This window comes from Gossypium hirsutum, chromosome A04, assembly GCF_007990345.1.
Source record: "Gossypium hirsutum isolate 1008001.06 chromosome A04, Gossypium_hirsutum_v2.1, whole genome shotgun sequence".
Taxonomy (NCBI): Eukaryota; Viridiplantae; Streptophyta; class Magnoliopsida; order Malvales; family Malvaceae; genus Gossypium; species Gossypium hirsutum.
This window is the reverse complement of record NC_053427.1, coordinates 10,254,278-10,274,180: the sequence shown is the minus strand read 5'-3', so window position 1 is coordinate 10,274,180 and position 19,903 is coordinate 10,254,278. Positions and strand designations below refer to the sequence as shown.

General features: G+C 30.0%; 1 protein-coding gene across 1 annotated transcript; it reads right to left on the bottom strand.

Moving 5' to 3' along the window:
- Window positions 1-333: 333 nt before the first annotated feature.
- LOC121227945 (putative disease resistance RPP13-like protein 1) lies at window positions 334-5,444 on the bottom strand. The gene is made up of 3 exons (XM_041110913.1): window positions 1,063-5,444; window positions 739-956; window positions 334-623 (listed from the first exon to the last, which is right to left on the bottom strand). Exon 1 carries the CDS (start codon window positions 5,354-5,356, stop codon window positions 1,106-1,108), a length of 4,251 nt encoding a protein of 1,416 aa, XP_040966847.1. The 5' UTR covers window positions 5,357-5,444; the 3' UTR covers window positions 334-623; window positions 739-956; window positions 1,063-1,105.
- Between the last annotated feature and the right edge of the window lie 14,459 nt (window positions 5,445-19,903).

Below are 19,903 nucleotides of genomic sequence, written 5' to 3'. Positions count from 1 at the left end.
CCTTATTTAAAAAATTAAACGTATTAAAATATTAATGATTATATATTTTATAATTAAATTTAAATAAAAACAATTTTATTAAATAAATACAAAAATTTACTCATCTCACCATTAAATAAATATAATTTTTATAAATAAATGAACATGTTAATCCTTTTTCAAAGGTTACATATTAATCTTTATATAATATGAGTATCAGAAAATTCATATATATTTATGTTTGTATTATTCTTCTGTGTTATGCCAAAGTAGTATTTGAGAAAATCAAAATGAAAAAAAGAAAAGAAAAGAAAACAACATAATAATATACGGGAATAATCCCTACATCCACGGTCAGGATAAAAAGTGAATTCACTATAAGAATCGGGAGATTACAACAGACAATGCTCACATCACACAAAAACCGATTACCTAATGCTACTACAAAATTAAACCCCAAAGCTTACAAACATCATCACTTCAGCTCTCTGAAAATACTAAAACACCATTGACACATGCACAAGGCTTGAGTGAAATTCCAACCTTGTTTAGCAAAGGACAACCGGAAATACATGCATTGTTCCAAAGTGACACCCAATCACAATATCCACAACATGGGAAATACACTGCCTTCATAATTATTACTGAAAATTTTAAAAAAGAATGAAATTAGGATTGGCATAGCAATGTCAAAAGGACCTATACTTATTCCATGTAGTATAATTGGTAAGCAACATATACAGAAATGAGAACACATACCTATGTTGCAAAGGAAAGCCATCAATACGTAGTTGGAGAATAGAGAAAGCAATGTCATTTTCAAATCATGCATATTGCTCAATCAGTGTAGCAGAGAATTAACTAACTGCTCCCTGTATTATATCAAATAAGCTAAAGCTGATCTGTTGAATATGTTTACTTTTCCTTCAAACCATCTTTCTCAAACCCCACTTCCACACCTACTTAGCTTTCAATGCCTGCAAATTGCTCATTAAAAAAAATTGCTATTATTATCTTGTTCCTAAGGAAAGTTAGATGTATCAAACTAAAAAGCTCTGAAATGTTTGAAATGGTTCTTTGTACCTGTCCCATGACTCTGAAGAAACCAATGATAGATTTTGGTCTTTCAATCTGATCTCCTCGGGATTACTTTTTGAAAATCAATTACAACTTCAGGTATGTGGGAAATCTTAGACCACTCTCGTCCTTTATCGCTTGAGCACTCTTCGATCAGCAACGGACAATTGAAAATAGATAAAACACCAAGCCAGAGAAGCATGTCTTTTTCCGGTAGAGATGTTAGCTTGGGACAACTAAAGATGCGCAATTCTTGAAGAGAGGCGAGGTCTTGAAAGCCCTCAGAGAACATGAATTCCAGATTCTCAAAATATGAAAGGTGGATACAGGTGAGAGAAGGAGGCAGCACCATTCCAATCCCTTCTTCTGGGAACGATACCACGTTTGAGCATCCTCCACCTCCGATGGTGAGGCGTTGAAGAGAGGTGAGTCTATTTAATCCCCATTCCACAAGTGACCTATAAATTTTGGGTGCGTTTGAGATTGCAAGGGATGTGAGATTGGCAGGGAAACCCTCCGATGGAAATGATATATCAGCCGAACAATTGAACACAATTAATTGTTGAAGGGAGGTGATGCTGACCATGCACTTAGGAAGGGCCCCAAATTTTCTGCAACCTTCAACATCGAAAACTCTGAGGCTGGTGGAGAGCAACCCACTTTCTTCAATAGAAATCAAATTTGAACAATTTTTCAATCGAATCTCCTGGAGATGGATGAGCTTGTCTAGTCCTCGTGGTAGAGATTTAATTTCAGAACTTAAAATTAGAATAGATTCAAGACAAGCAATTTCATCAAACTCTTGGGCTATGGATTCCAACTCTGGACACATATCAATTACCAAACGTTTAAGCGTTATGGGTAACTTGGTGCTTGGAAATAGGCAACTCAGCTTTGAGCAGCAGGCAATTCGGAGAAGTTGAAGTGAATTGTAAATATTTTTGTGCCCCTTCGATGACAAAGACATTAGAGATCCACACCATTCTATTTCCAAGTCCTCAAGAAGACGGAGGATACTACTCATACTCTTATTATCTTCCTTTCCATCAACCAAATACTCCAAATTCGCACAGAATGAAATTTTCAGCTTTTTTAAATTAGGAGGAAAGTTATTCTCTGCAAAAGAAACTAAGCCTGGACAACTACAAATTTCCATCACTGTAAGGAATGTGAGCTCGTGTAAGACTTTTGGCAGTCTATTGAGCCCATTACAATAACCTATATTCAGAGATTCAACACGTGAAATCTTGTCAGGTTGCAAGTCGGCTTCCTCAGTTTCCAAAGAGTGCAATTGAGGACAACCCCAAACTGTAATGAAACGATGTCCAACTAAATTTAACCCATGTTGTGATAAAGATGCCAACTCCCTGCAATCTTTAATTTCAAAATGTTCTGAGTTTCCAAACCTCAACATTATCCTATCTGCAGGAATATTAAACTTTGAAATTTTAGAAAGAGACAAAGTTTGCAAAAAGGAAACCTCCTTAGCAGGAGAAGAGCAATCATCCACCACTTCTGCACACCCATCTATACTTAATTCACATAGTGATGGGAAACTTGATATTGAAACTACCAAACTTGTACACGTATGAATTTTAAGTTTTTGCAAGGAGGAAACATGGGTAGGCAACCTTCTCAACAACTGAGGACAGTCTACGATTGAAAGCTCACGAAGGCTGGGGAATTTCAAAACCTTCTCGTCTCCTTCACAACTGTCCCACTCCTTCCAGTTTGGAAGACTCTTAAAAGATAGAATCTCTAATGATGCAAATGGCTTCAATTCATTTTCTCCAAAGAACTCAACACCAATCTTTTGTACCTGATCCAAACCAATAATTGAAAGATCTTTTAACAATGGCAACCTTCCAACTGATGGCAGTGATTTGCAATTTTTACAATTGCAAAGCTTCAAAGATGACAAATTCTGGAAGGAAGGATTTCCTATCCAAGTCGAAAATTTTGCACCACCGTAATTCGCAATGATGAGTTGCTTAAGCTTTTTCTGAGGACAAAGAAATTCTAGCACCCGCTCTTCAACTTCTTTTTTCCTTGTATTATTCTCCAAGTATGTACCCCATCGTAGTTCTAACACATCAATCCCTAGCTTCTCATTTAACTTAGCTTCCCTCGCATCTTGACCATTAACATTCTCCAACCCAGAAAGACAAAAATTACCTCTAAGGTTCGACAAAATTTTCAGTTCTCTAATAAGATGTCCATCACCTTCCCCTATAACAAAATCAGATAAAGTTTGAAGCTTGATTAGCTGATCAAATCCGGAGGGCATCTTTTCCATTGAATCCGCACCTCTAATATCAAGAAAATGCAAGTTGACAAGGTTTTCGAACTTAGAGGGTAAATTTTTTAGCCTTGAACAATTTCTTAATAGTAAAGTCTCCAAATGATAAAGAGTACACAAAGAATCAGGTAAACATGTAATTGCAGTTGTGGACAAATTTAAGTATCGAAGAAGTTTTAAATTTTCAAAAAAGTCGGGCAAATCATAGATCAAATACCCAGACAAAGAAAGAACCCTTAAGTAGCTAAGTCTTGGCAACAAATCTTCCAAGACAACATTAGTTAAATAGGAATTCCCATATCTTGGAGGCATTAGGCGTAGGAAACTACGTAAACAAGTTGTTTGATAAAATGCTTCAAACTTCTTTACACTGTGAAACGGATCATCAAAAACATAAGACGAATGACGAGAGCGGTGCGAAAAATTTTGTTGCTTATCTCCCTCCAGTTTGCAACATATTTCTCCTGCAACTAATTGAGATAAATCATTCATAAGATCATGCATCACGAAACGGGATTTATCTTTACTAGATATTTGAAAAAATGACCTCGACACTAGATCTTGAAAATATTGGTTTCCAAGTCCTTTGGCTTGAGTTTTAGCTTTTGGTTGCAGGAAACCTTCTGCTCTCCATAACAAGATTATCTCTTCTTCTTCGAATTCATAATCTTTAGGAAATATGGAGCAGTATGCAAAGCATCGTTTCAGATGCGGAGGAAGATAATGATAGCTTAATCGCAAAGCAGGAATTATGCCACATGGATCTTCTGGTAGGTTCCATATCTCGCTCTCATATATTCTTTCCCATTCACTATGATCCTTAACTGTGCGTAATAAGCTTCCAATGGCTTTTGCTGCCAAAGGTAAGCCGTTGCACCTTCTCACTATGTTCTCACCAACTTCTTTAAATTGGAGATGCCCATCAAAGTTTCTTGCTTTCAATGCATGCTGAGCAAATATGGATAAACAATCATGATACGAGAGTTTATCCAAATAAAAAGCTTTCACCGAATCCACATTAGATGAAACCTTTTCGAGTCGAGTTGTTACAATAATCTTGGTTCCTGCTTCAAATGGAGCCCGTAAGATGGTCCAATCAGTGTAACTCTCGTTCCAAATGTCATCTAAAACAAGCAAGAACCTTTTTCCAGATAAATTCTCCTTCAACTTGACTTGAATTAAATTCAGGTCATTGTAAGTGCATGGCTCAGAAGTGATGGACTGTAAAATTGTCTTAGTTATATTAACTGCATCAAATTCATCAGAAACACAAACCCAGGCCTTGTGATCAAAAGACTCCTTAATGCTGGGATCATTGTAAACAAGCTGAGCAAGAGTTGTTTTCCCCATGCCTCCCATGCCAACGATGGAAAGGACACAAACTCCATCGGAGTTGTTACTTTTGAGCAACTCAAGCATTTCTTGCTTCTCATTGGCTCTACCAACATACTCCACAGCTCCATCCATCAAGGAAGTTGGTTGCAGCCTTGGTTTCTTTCCCTTGGAAGTTGCGCCTTGAGACATGATCTCACTCAACCCCAAACTACTTCTTCGAGTGTTCAAACTATTCAGTCTATCAGTGATTTCTTGAATCTTTGAAATCATCTTAGTATTGAACATAAAAGAGGATGGAGAGAAATTAGCACGAGTACAGCAGGTAGGAATGAGTTTCTGTACCTTACTAGTGCTGGCTTGAGCTTGAGTTTCTTGGAGCCTGAGGCGTAATTCCTCGTAAGCGAACTCGTCCAAGATGTCATCCACATCGTAAGCTAAGTCTTGGAGATCGTCCAGCCAATTCTTCACACCCTCGTCCTCGTCCTTGATCTGCTTCTCCTCTGCATGTTTCAACACTGCTTTGATCTCGGATAATATGGATTGCCACTGCTTGAATTGCTTGTGGACTTGCCTGTGATCTACCACAAAGTTGAGTACATAGTCAACCAACTTGCCAGACAACAACTCCAAAAACGCAGAAAGAGCAGCCTCTCCAATGAAAGACATGGTGGAATTACGACAAAGAAATCAAATAGAGAGATGAACAAGCAAAAGGAAAATGAGGGAAAGAAATGAAGATGGATTGAGTTGACGGGGAAACAGAAAGGAGGTGGAAAATAGGTCACAGCCTCTCCAATTTCTATATTTTATTTGTGTTGCTGTTGTGAGTATGCTTTAGGGAAAAGAACAAAATAATTTTTCAAGTTGGTTCCCCAATGTGTGAACGACACCGTTTTGAATTTAAAAGAAATGGCTATTATAAAGTAAAATATTGAATCATGTTAGTGTAGTATGCTTATGCACTGAAAAGTCATTTTTTATGCATTGGGAGGAGACTAATATATCCGTTGGAAAACTGAAGCACCATCTTGATTTTATGGAGGTTCGTGCTGAATCTAAATCTAGCTTCAATTTTCGGGGTTTTTTTTAGTTTAATAATAAAAAAAATGAAATAATATCTTAAATGGTATCTACATACAATTATTCATTAAAATGGTATATTTTAAACGGTAATTAGGGGCGGTGCCTGATAAGATAACGGTACCACCCAATTTTCTGCCCACCTTCGTAAGGTTATCATTTGGCCGCTATTAATTAAAAATAATAATATTTTATTAGTAATGTCACTCTATATGGTAAAATTGGTATGACACTTATACGAGATAAAATACGAGTTTTAAAAAAATATTTTTTAATAATTAGACGAGAGACATTAGGCAGCACCAATGGGTTGGAGGAGGGGTGTTATGCGGCACCTCTACAGAAAACATAACCGGACAATCACAGGGTTTTTATTTTTTTCTCATGGCTTGCACCCTTTTATTATTTATTTGTTTAAGGTTTTGTAATGTGGTTTTGGTAAAAAAAAGAAGACAGCAGCAAATTAAAGTTTAAAGGTACATTTTTATTTTTTGTAATTATTATTTGTTTGTTTGTTTTGTAATCTTTATTATTTGTCTGGATTTATGGTGTTGTGTTACTTATTAGTTAGATGTAGTTGTTGAGTTGAGCTTAGATTTTAGAGTAGTTGATGTGTTCATGTACAATTAATTTGGTATATTTCTTTAACATTAATTTTTTGTATTTCTGACAGCTCTCCTTCATCTCCCAACCCGTATCAACTCGTATTTTACTAGTATTGTAGCATATATAAGTGCTATATACCAATGCCACCGTATAGAGTGACACCACCCATAAAAAATAATTATTTTACCTAATAACAGCCTAATGATGGCCTTAATGGTGGGCAAAAAATTGTGTGATGCCTGTACCTTATTAGGCACCACCCTTGATTATTTTCAAAAACGCCCTATTTTAATAAGTAATCTTATAATCATTCCATTTTAAAAAAATTGGATTTTTGAGGTAAAAAAGCGTCAATCTTCACTTTTAAATATTAGTTAAAATATACTTTTCTTATAATAAAATAATTCAAATAGAAAATTATTAGAATTGTTTTATACTACAGTAATGTGATTTAATATTACAAGCATGTTAAAAAAATTATAAAGTGACGTGACGTTTTTATATAAAAAAATAAATATTTTTTTATTATATGTATATAAATATTTAAAAATCGAAAAAAATATAAATATATATATAACTTAGAATATATATAATCTAAAAAAAACATATCAATTATAAAAATAAAATTTTAAAAAATATATAATAATTGAAAAGAAATTAGGTGAAATTACTAATATTATTATAAAATTTTTAAAAAAAATTAAAAATTTAAAAAATTCTTAATATAATTCTAAAATTTAAAAAAATAAAAATTTCATATGACCAATGAAAAAAATCACATGACATGTTTTGGCCAATAAAAAATGACATGTGACAATTATGTTTATTTAAAATCAAAATATAAAATTATAATATTAAATATTTAAATATTAAAACATTAAAAAGTAATTTACCTTTGACAACCCTTAATCGGTGTTGACTGAGCAATGACCAATGTTGACCGACCACGTGGCACTATTAGAACATGCCACGCGTTTTTTTAGTATTATGTAGATTTCATTGATTAAAAATGTAAAAAATAATATATGATATATATAAAAAAAGATTAAAAATATTTTTTTATAAAATTATAAAATATATCATTATTAATTTTAAAAATTCAAAATAATATATAAAAATTAAAAAAGATAAAAAATGAAAAAATAAGTTAATTAAATTTCAAGTAACTACAAAAAATTTGAAATTTAAATACCTTTTAGAAGTTTAGAATTATATATTTTATAATTTTATTAAAAATATTTTTTAAAATTTTTATTCATAATTTTTTACATTTTCTAGCATAATATTATTAATTTCAACTAATTTATTTTTAATTATCATATTTTTTATAAATTTAAATTTATATGTTGTTTCTAGATATTATATATATTTTGAATTTTTATATATTTATTTCATTTTTATATTTTTCAATGTATATATACATTGAATAATAGAATATTTTTTTCATAAAAACGTCACGTGTCACGTGTCACGTTGTTTTTGGACCAATTGACAAAAAAAAAACCCCCATTTCCAGAAAAATTATAGAAATTGACTGCTTTTTTAATCCAATTTTACTAAAATGTGCTAAGCTGACGTCATTTTTAAGGGAAAGTCAGAAAAGCGCATCCAACTTAGCGCTTGTTTCCCTCTAGCCTATAAAACACGTCCAGGTCAACGCGTTTTATCAAAGCGCTTCCAGGTCAGCACTCTTTTGCCAGTGTTCCAACGACTAAATTTCAAAAAAAGGCCATTTTAAAAAAATTTACAAAGAATAGGCTAATTTTTTTTTTAAAATTTTACAAGAATAAGCCTTTATATAAACCCAAAGTAGTAGCATTTTTTTAAAATTTTTTAATGCCACCAATTAATGTAGAAATAAAACTTACAAAACAGGCCTTTATATAGACCCAAAGTCTCATTTCCCTTATTTTCTTAAGCAAATTTACAACACACTAAAATGCCCTTGTTGACGATCCTTTACTCTGAAAAGGCATCTAGGGTTCCTCAAACAATGTGATATCTCACACTAGGTAAATCCTTAACCTTTTCCCTCTTACTAAGACTACAAAATGTTTTTTGTGAATTATGGCCAATACCGGGTATATAAGTAATGATTTCAAACCTAGAGGCTAATCATACTTTGGCAACTTTAGGTAAGGTAGAGTTTGGGTTCTTGAGGGTGATAGTGGAAAAGGACAAATAAGTTACCCTTACTACCACTCTACAGAACCATATATGAGATTTTCACCTCATACTTGTTCAATTCTTTCAAAAGTCATTGGGTCATTTTCCTCATTCGAGAATCTCCTCCCTTCTTCCACTCTGTCCTAAAGAGTAACTAGGACAAATTCACTCACGTTTTTGTGTTCCAATTGAACACTTTACATTTTTGATTATTCTCAAAAGAAAAGATTTCTTTTACCAAACACCTTTGGATCCAATCACACGATCTTATAATAAGAACAATATATCTTTCTCGATCAATCCCTTTGCCCTTCATTCTTTGAGAATCAAAAAGATCCTTTTCAAGTTTGAATTTGTTCATTTGGAATATGGGTTCTTCTACTTCATTTTTATTCACTTATTTATTATTTTTATTATTTTCCCCTCTTTTTTTGATTTCTTTTTTGATTTTATTTTATTCCCTTCCATCATTCTCTAAGTCTCATAGGTTTGATCCTACAGAATTTGACCAATTTTCTCATTGAGCGAGGGGTATGAAATAAATTAGATTAATTTTTCAATCAAAAGCACTTTGTGAAATCTTCGATTTTTCCTCTTTCTTTATCCCTATCCCATAGGTACAACATTTGAATCAACAAAGAATCTTTTCCTCCTATATGAATCAATATTATTATATTACAATTCCTTACAGATACCCTCAAGGAAAATCTTGAATTGGATCTCAAATTGACAGGTTAGTGTGAGCTTATCCATGTGGTTATGCACTCTTCGAATAAGAATCCATTTTGTAAAAGATTCTGGCTTTCGTGCTTTAGTAAGTCTCTGAGATCTTTTCAACAACCTATGTTGTATTGAAGGGATATTTATATGATTCGATCGATTGCATAAAGCTCGTGATAGCAACGGAACTTGGGAAAGTATATAGAAAAGAAAATTCTTTTCTTTCTATTATATTAGTATTAGTTAGTCTTATACCCAAGACCATTACAATTTTCTTGAACTCATTTATGAAGAGAGGTTGATTAATTTCAATGAGATTAAAAATAACTATAATAGTGAGAATAATAATTATAATGATGGAATGGAATATTATAGTAGTAAAATTAAAATTAATAGTAAAATATGTGTTTGCATTTAAATGCAACGGTGATAATAAGATGAATTATAATGAGAAAAGAAAAAGATCATTAAAGACATTAGATCAAACTATTAAAATGTATACATGCATCATGAGATTTATTTTATTTTATTTTATAAACTTAATGAATATTAAAATTATATTTATGTAAAAAAATAATTTTAATAATAACTTTAAAATAAATAATATCAAATAATATTTAGTATTGTTTGTTAATTTTTAATTTTTAATTAACTAATATTAATTTTATGATAATATATATTTGTTATTTTGAAAGATTTTCCACATCACCTAAAGAAAAGATTAATAGTTTTTGCGGTAAAAGAAACAAGCACTTGTATCTATTTCAATATTTTTGGAATCAAATCCACTGACTGATTGGATTGATTAGACTGAAAATCGATTGGTGCGTCAGTTCAATTGCTTGAACCAAAAACTGAATTGAACCGCTTTGGGACTGCGAACTGTTCCATTTAATAATGTTTACATGTTTTATTTCATTCCAAGGCTTCAACTAAAATATAATTTAAAATTTAAATTATAACATCTAATAAATTTAAAAGTCACAATTTAAAAATATCTAGTAAAATAACATTTAAAATGCAGTAAAAAAAACCATAATTTTAAGAAGGCATAATGTCAAATTTAACCCTCAACATTTACATCTTTTATCATTTTGGCCCTTACTCTTTTTTAAATTAATTTTGACTGTAAACTTTTGAAAAAGAGTTAAATCACTTTTTATTAACTAAAATATTGTTTTTTAACAATATTGGTGAGACAACCTGTAACACCCCTAATTCGTATTTGTTATCGAAATAGGGTTACGGAGTATTACCTAAATTTACAGATCAAATAACAAACATTTCATATCATATGGTATTTATATCAGATATCAATTCAAAATCAATCATATTGTCCCTTTTGTGAGCCTCCGAAGCCCAAAATACACATTAGAAATAAGTCAGGACTAAACCGGATACTCAAAGAATTTTTAAGAAAACAATAAAAAATTTTTCAAAGGTGCATAGAACACACGCCCATGTGGCCAGGCCATGTGTCTCACACTGTCAAGAGACAAGCCTATGTCTCAGGCCGTGTGGGCATTCGAAATAAGGACGCACAACCGTGTCCTAACCCGTGTCCAAACTTGGGAGCTCTCTAACTTGGGTCACACGACCAAGCCACACGCCCGTATGCTAGGCCGTGTGAGCATTCTATTTTGCACTAATTAAAATATACAGGGCACACAGGCCGTGTCACCTGGCCGTGTGTGAAACACACGCCCGTGTCTCTGCTCGTGTGGACGAAAATAGGTCATTTCCAAGCCACATTTCTCACCCAACTTTGCCACCAACCTAATCCAACATTTTTACACAATAACAAGACATAACATTGCATTCAAATCAAGCCAAAACCAAGTTTTATACATGACATATCACCACCTATATCCAAGCATTCATACTTACCAAATTGACCAAATACATATATAAGAATATACCAAATATACTATCTCAAATCAATCATCAATATACCTAAATGATTTCTATCATTCAACCATTTCAAACACACATCAACATGCTAAAACCATATATATATATATGAAAATGTATCAAACATAAGCTATTCAAATGGCTAATCATAACAAAACATTTACATGCCAACATTTGGCCAAGTTAACCTATACATGTCATTATAACCAAAATTAATCTACTATATATACCTATACATGTCACACTATTAGTATATGTCAAGTTTTTTTTTAATGTTTTTAGTATTATATACATTATATTTATTACAAATGTATATAATTTTTTTATAAAATTCTAAAATATATAATTATTAATTTTAAAAAATCAAAACAATACATAAAAATTAAAAAAATTGTTATAAAAAATAAAAGAGTTATTTAAATTTCAAGTAACCGAAAAATAACTTGAAATTTAAATGCTTTTTTAGAATTTTAAAATTATGTACATTTTTAATCTTTTTAAAAAATATTTAAGATTTTTTTTATATTTTTTGGATAATATTATTAATTTCAACTCATTTCTTTCCATTATTGTATTTTTTGTAAATTTAATTTTTATAATTTATATGTTGTTTCTAGATTTATATATTTTCTGAATTTTTTATATATCTATTTCCATTTTTATATTTTTTGATGTATATGTACATAAAAAATATTCATTTTTTAAATAAAAACATTACGTGGCACTTTGTAATTAGTTATAAAAAACTTTTTTAACGTTTGTCTGAAAATGGACTAAAGAAATATAACGAAGACATACTTTAAGTACCAAATTGAGAATTTAACTGTACTTCAGATACAAAATTGGGATAGGAAAAAATTTAAATACCAAAAGAAAAAAATAGATATACTTTAATTACTAAATCGTGAATTAAATCTTTGTATAATTTTAAAGGAGTTATATAATTTATTTAATTTAGTCTCAGGTTTTTATTTATTCAAAGATAATTAAGTTATTTATATTAACATACAGTAACTAAATACATATTCTTTTAAATATAATAGTTATTTGATATTTTGTAATATTTTAAAATTTACTACTTTGATTTTTATAATCTGTTACTTTTATTATTAAAATACTACATATTATACACGAATTAATTGTATATATTAATTAAAATATAATTTATTTTTAATTTAATATTAAAATAATTAAAATAATTGGTACGACATAAAAAAAATAAAGTAAAGACATAGAAAAAGATATGTTAAATTATACAATAGTTGTGGAAATTTATATAATTTTTTTATAATTTTTAAAAATTAAAAAACTATATATCTAATTATCTTAAATTTAAATTTAAATTAAATAATACATATTTTATGATAATTTTAAATTTAATGAAATAAAAAAAAAGACAATTTTAAACACAATCAAAATTAGAATTATATTATATTGATATAATTTTAAAAAATTTAATAATAAAAAATTTAAATAATAAGATAAATAATATAAATTGATAATTAAATTTATACTATATATAAAGGCCTTCCTAAATGACACATATCATGTGCATGTTTTTTTACTCATGATAAGATACGGTAAATTTACATATTAATTTTTTACTGTTCACATTTTAAATTTAATCTTTATATTTAAATTTAACGTAATTTATTGTACATTGATATTAGTTATTTCAAATGAATAATAATAATTAATAATAACAAGTTATTACCAAATAATTAAATACTTTATGTTAATAAAACTTAAATATTTTGCCCATAATATAATATAAAAAAGCAGGATAAAAGATTGGCAAATTAATAAAGTTTATTTTCACAGTAATTTTACAAATAGATCAAAATGGATAAGTAAAATTGATGCAATTATAGTACTCACCTCAAGTATGGTATTACATCAATATAAATAAACTTGACTTAAAATATTCTTTCAAATTGTAGGAGTTCATCTCTATTATTTTTCCATATAATTAAAATTTTATATATTTTTAATTTAATTTTTAGTAATTTAATAGTTTTGTTTTATTAAGTTTTAAAATAAAGATAATATACAAACAAATGTTGGATACAGTAGTAAAGAGAACACAAATTTAAATTTTGGAGACGACATTCTTAGAAGAAGCAGACACAAACCCTAAAACTTGAATTGTAAAACAAACATGGAAAATAAAAAATAATAGAGAATTTAAAATTTTTTTTTTATGATTTTACTGTGTAATTTGGCATGGCACATCCCAAAAATAGGAATAAAATTTAGAATTTTTTTTAAGACATAGGGTAAGAGAATTAGAATGCCATAAAAATTATTTGTGTTAAGCAAATAATAAGAATGAACTTGTTGGTTTAATGGTAAAATTTTAGCTTCCCCTTAAGTTTCAAGTTCAAAACCCCTTTTGCACATTTTAATCAAAATAATTTATTTTATTATTTTTACCCCATAAATGTATTCAATTTTCAAATTAGCCCAGTCCAAAAACTCATTTTTTTTAATTTAGTCCTTAATTTAAAATAGTCATAATTCTACATGAATTCCTAAAACCTATTTCAATTAGGGAAAAAGGAATTTTATAAATAGCTAATCTTTTCAAACCTTACAATTTATATCTAGTGAAATTTTCAAGAAAAACTCCCAAAATTTTTCCTTTTCTCCACCATTACTAAATCAATTTTCAAGCAAAAGAAATCAAGGTTTTCAAAATCGTTCCTCACTTCCCAAGTAGATCGTCAATCTTCTCATTCAAATTAAGGATTTTGTGTCTTCGAATCAGGTGTGGGATCTAAACTTAAATCATTATGTATGATTAATTAAAGTTTTAGAAAGTAAGTAAGCAATTGGCAAACCCCTATAGGCAAACCACTATACGTGAACCCCTGTATACGAACCCTTATAAATGAATGCATGTATGTGAACCCCCTATAGGCGAATCCCCTGTATGCAAGCCCATGTATGTGAACCCCATATATGCGAACCCATATACATAACCTTATATGATTTAGTATGTGAATCTAAATATATTTATGCAAACCTTACATATCATGCGAATCCTACATATTATGCAAACCCTATATAATATGTGAACCTTATCTGTGCGAACCCTACATGTGTGAACCCTATATGTGCGAACCCTATGTGCAAACCTTATAGGCGTGAAAACTTCTTATGTATGTGTTAGCCAAACGAGCATGATAAATAATCTAATATCAATGTACTTTTACAAGTTTTTAGTTTGCGTGAAGAAATTGTATATGATATGAATGAATGCATGAATAAATGTCATTAAACGATAGTATGAAATATTGAATGTGCTTGACTAGCATTGCATCGATTGTTGAATAGCATAATATGCTAAGTTTATGTGCATGATTACATGAAATTGGGTATGGAGGACGGAGGAGTTCCGTAGGAAAAAGTGGCAAATTAAGTCCACATCGAAAGCTAGTACTGCACGAAATAAGCAACAATGTCATCAATATCGGATAAACCGAGATGATAGCTTAAAAAGGCATCAAAATCAGGCAATCAAAATGATAAGTTATTGTAGTAAAAATCATCGTTACAGATGACAAGTGAGAGACCATCTTCACCGGGAAATCTAGGATGGTTAGTTATTTATATGTGTTTTGATGTGTCGAGCGATGCTCGAGGGCAAATAGGATGAGTGGGTGGGAATTAAAAACTATAATCGCATTGCATCATGAATATAAACTGTATATGCATTGATTCACTATATATTATGTTTAATTTATTATTATGTTATAAATTAAATGCTTTAATGTTTGATCGATTATATATAATGGTTTAAAAATCAGACTCACATTGAGCTGTCATAAGCTCACCCCCCTTTTTTACCTCTTAGGTAACGTAAAGACTTATGACTCGGAATGACATGGGAGGAACCTCAGATTGGTAGCTTGTTTTATTTTTATTTATAAGTTTCCGTGGAAGTTTTTCCTTAATCGATTTTTGTTGTTGTAATTATTAATTATTTTCTTGTTTTTATAACAGTAGGTTTGGGATTGTCTAGCTTATTTATTTTAAGCATGATATTTAATTAATATTTTGATATATGCATGCTATTTGGTTTAGAAAACTACTATTTTTAATAAATGTTTTCTGCTACTTTACAATATGCTTAAGAGTTTTGATAAGTCTTTTCTTAAAAACCTTAAATCGTTTTTCAAAACTTCATATTAATAATGTTGTAAAGTGAATTACTGGGTAAAGTTGGTTTATATGAATGAATGATTTTCCTTAAAAATAAAAAAGCGATTTTCATGCAAAACAACTCTAGAAAAAGAATGGCTTTATAAGATCACTTTGGTGATCAAATGTAATACCTTTGACTTAGCCAAACTCCTAGGTCGGGTTGAGGGTGTTACATTAGGTGCTATTAGAGCCTAAGTTTTCTAAAACAGGGTTTTAAACTTTTGAAGGAGTATGCATGCATGGGGTTAAATTATTTTTTGGAAACTAATTCGAGATATCCGATGCCAAGTACCATAGAAAACTTTCTAGTAGTAGAAAAACTTTAGATAGGAACATAGTATAAACTGAAAATTTGAATTAAGTGTTAATTGTTAGAAATTGTAGATTTTCATAAAATATCATTATGAGCACTCAAGGCAAGTGTGGTAGGGGTAGACCACATAGGGTTGTACTTGTTGACTCACCCATGATACAATGAGAAAACTCAACTCAGGAATACATAGAATATTCTGCAGCCAATGATGGCGGAGTTCATGAGAATCAAGACATGGGAATGGGAAATCAAAATGATGGAACCGTTAGAGATGATGCTATGACTCAAGCTATGTTGAGAGCTCTCGAAAGGTTTGTCAGACCAAATAAGGGAAACGAAAAGATGGTAGCAGAAAAGCTCCAATCTAATAGGGTCGAATTGTTCAAAGGAGTCACCGGAACAACTCTCATTATAACGGAGTACTAGATGGAAACTACATAAGTAGTTTTGGAGGACCTAGATTGCACTTCGGAACAGAAGATAAAAGGAGTCATGTCCCTATTAAGAGATGAAACATATAGATAATGGCAAGCTATTTTTAGGGGAACGCTTGCAGAACAAATAACTTGGAATTATTTCCAGAATGCTTTTCAAAAAAAGTATGTGGGTCCTCGTTCACAGATGTGAATTTATTGAACTAAAATAGGGAGATATGTCAATTTTGGAGTACGAAGCTAAATTTTTAAGATTAAGTTGTTATACTCTTGGATTGGTAGCAACCTAGCAAGATAAGAGCACAAGGTTCGAAGATGGGTTGTGATTTGACCTAAAAGTACAAGTGGCACTCCTCCAAGAAAGAAATTTTGAAAATTTGGTTGAAAAGACCAAAATCTTAGAAGAAATTAAATGCATATAGCATGAAAAGTGGAAAAAGGCACCTAACAAAAGAGATTAAATTTCAAATAATTTGAACCACAGGCCTATAAAAAGGGCTAGGTCACAACCCAAGCACACTCAACCTGAGCACATAGACGAACATGATCCAAAGTGTCAATATTGTGAAAAACACTAAAAAGGTGAATTTTGGAGGAAGATCGGTGCTTGTTTTAAGTGCGAATCAATAGAACATCAAATAAAAGATTGTCCCTATTGGAATAATTTCACTCAACCATAAAATCAGGGACAAAACCAAATCTAAAAACAAGGAATCCAAGGTCTTAACTGGAACAACAGAAATTAAGGCCAGAGAGCGCCAACACAAGGTGCAAATCGTGTAGAAACGAAGCAACCAACCTTAGTTTATGTGGTAAGAGGACAAGATGATAAGGATGTCCTCGATGTCATCACAGAGTAAACGTTGTAGTAGACACCCGAAGCAGGAAAAAAAGAAAAATACATAAAAAATCAGAGTGGCACAATAGAAGCATGATAGGCCCATATCGTTCTCATTGAAGAGATCAAGCTCCAACCAAAGTTATCTTTTGAAGAGGAACCAATTAAAATGATAGGTAGAAAGGTTAAAACTCTAAAAAATAAGAAAATTCATCTAGTTGAAGTTTTATGGCAAAACCATGGAACCCAATAAGCAACGTGAGAACCTGAGGAGTTGATTTGTCAACAATATCCTCACTTGTTCGAATAGGGTAAGTTAAAATTAGAGAATGAATTTTTTTAATGGAGAGAGATTTGTCTCATCTCAAAAATATGGCTAGACAAAATAGGAATAAAATTTAGAATTTTTTTTAAAGCATAGGGTAAGAGAATTAGAATGCCTTAAAAATTATTTGTGTTAAAAGAAGTAACAAGAATAAGTTTGCTAGTTTAGTGGTAAGAGCTTAGCTTCCCTTTAGGTTTCAAGTTTGAAACCCCTTTTGCACCTTTCAACCAAAATATTCTATTTTCTTATTTTTACCCCATAAAAGTGTTGAATTTTCAAACTAGCTCAACCCAAAACCTTTTTTTTTAAATTTAGTCCTTAATTTAAAATAGTCCTAATTCTACATGAATTCCTAAAACCTATTTAAATTAGAAATAAATAACTAATCTTTTCAAACACTAGAATTTATATCTAGTAAAATTTTCAAGAAAAACTCCCAAAATTCTTCCGTTTCTCCACTATTACCAAGACAATAAGCAAAAGAATTCAAGGTTTTCAAAATCTTCCCTCACCTCCCAAGTAGATTGCCAATCTCCTCATCTAAATTAAGGATTTTGTGTCTTCAAATCAGGTGTGGGATCTAAACATAAATCATTATGTATAATTAATTGAAGTTTTAGAAATTAAGTAAGCAATAAGTGAACCCTTATAAGCGAACTCCCTATAGGCGTACCCTTATAAGTGAGCCCATGTATTCGAACCCCATATATGTGACCCCTATATATCATGCGAACCCTATATACTATGCAAACCTTATGTGCGAACCTTATATATGCAAACCCTATAGGCGAACCCTATATGCGAACTTGTTATGTATGTGTTAGTCGAACTAGCATGATAAATAATCTAATATCAATATACTTTTACAAGTTTTTAGTTTGCATGAAGAAATTGTATCTTATTTGAAAGAACGTATGAATACATGTCATTAAATGATAATAAGAAATATTGAATGTGCTTGACTAGCATAGCATTGATTGTTGAATAGCATAATATGTTGAGTTTATGTGCATGATTACATGAAATTGGGTATGGAGGACAAAATAGTTCCTTAGGAGAAAGCAGCAAATTAAGTCCACATTGAAAGTTAGTACTACATGAAGTAGGTGACAATGTCATCAATATCGGATAAAGCGAGATGATAGCTTAAAAATCCATCAAAATCGAGCAACCGGGATGGTAAGTTATTATAGTAAAAGTCATCGTCACATGATGGTTAGTTATTGATATATGTTTTGCTGTGTTGAGTGATGCTCGAGGGCGAATAGGATGGGTAGGTGGGAATTAAAAACTATAGTCGCATTACATCATGAATATAAATTGTATATGAATATAAATTAAATGCTTTAATGTTTGAACGATTATATATAATAGTTTAAAAATTAGACTCACATTGAGCTGTCATAAGCTCACCCCCTTTTCTTTACCTCTCAGGTAACACAGAGACTTAGGAATCAGAATGGCATCGGAGGAACCTTGGATTAGTAGCTTCGGTGATTAAATATAACACCTTTGACTTAGTCTAAACTCCTAGACCAAGTCAGGGGTATTACATGACCTATATAAATTATTAATCCTCTGTGAAACATGAGTTGGATACCATACTAATCACATATATATATTACAAGGTCCTTAAATTTCAAATGTGTTCACATTATAAAGATAAATTTTGGCTAGTGACATGAAAATAAATAAAGAATTTATGGAGGGAAAAATTCCAGCAACAACTCCTCATTTTTTTTATAATTTTTAATTGTGTTCTACAAATTATATTTCACAATAAATTCTTCCAATTTATTTATATTTAATAATTCAACAAACAATTTTTCTACCTTTTAAATTTTTTTTAATAATAAGTCCTTCAATATTTTTTTTTTCTTTCAGCTGTATCACATTCTTTACAAACATTTAGGTAAAATATACCATTTTGATAAAAAAAATTTGTAGTTTTTAAATTTTCAATAACAATTAATTTTAATGTTTAATTAAAATACCTTCTAATTAAAAAAAATAGTAAAATCTTACGATTTCTGTTTTTTTTTTTACTTTTTAGGCTAAATCTTTATTTTCAAAAACTACACTTACTTTTAATCAATATTATAGTTTATGCACATATAATCACATCATATATAACTTTTTTAAAATAAATGTCTAAAATTTTGAAATTAAATTAAAAAATATTTACATATTTTTCAAAAAATTAAAAATTTTAAAATAATTTAATAAGAGTAATTTAAAATAATTTTAATTTTTTTTTCAAATTTTATAGAGGTTTACATAAATGTTTAAAAGATGTTAAAAATACATTACAAATTGTTAATTAAAAATATCTACAACGAAAATATATATTATTTTATTTAAATAAAAATTCCATTTAAAATTTCATTAAAGTAAAATTTTGAATTTTTTGATTAATTTTTAAAATTTATTAAATATGTTACAATTTATACACACCATTAACATATTGATGATCATATATTTTAAAATTAAATTTAAATAAAAATAATTTTATTAAATCAATAAAAAAAATCTTCAGCTAAATTCAACTAATCGAGCTAAATTCATCTAACCTTTAAATAAATATAATTTTTACGAATAAATGAAAGATATGAAG

What these genes read in the sequence shown, in the direction of transcription:
- LOC121227945 (XM_041110913.1), bottom strand. Translation starts at nt 5,356, where the DNA reads ATGTCTTTCATTGGAGAGGCTGCTCTTTCTGCGTTTTTGGAGTTGTTG.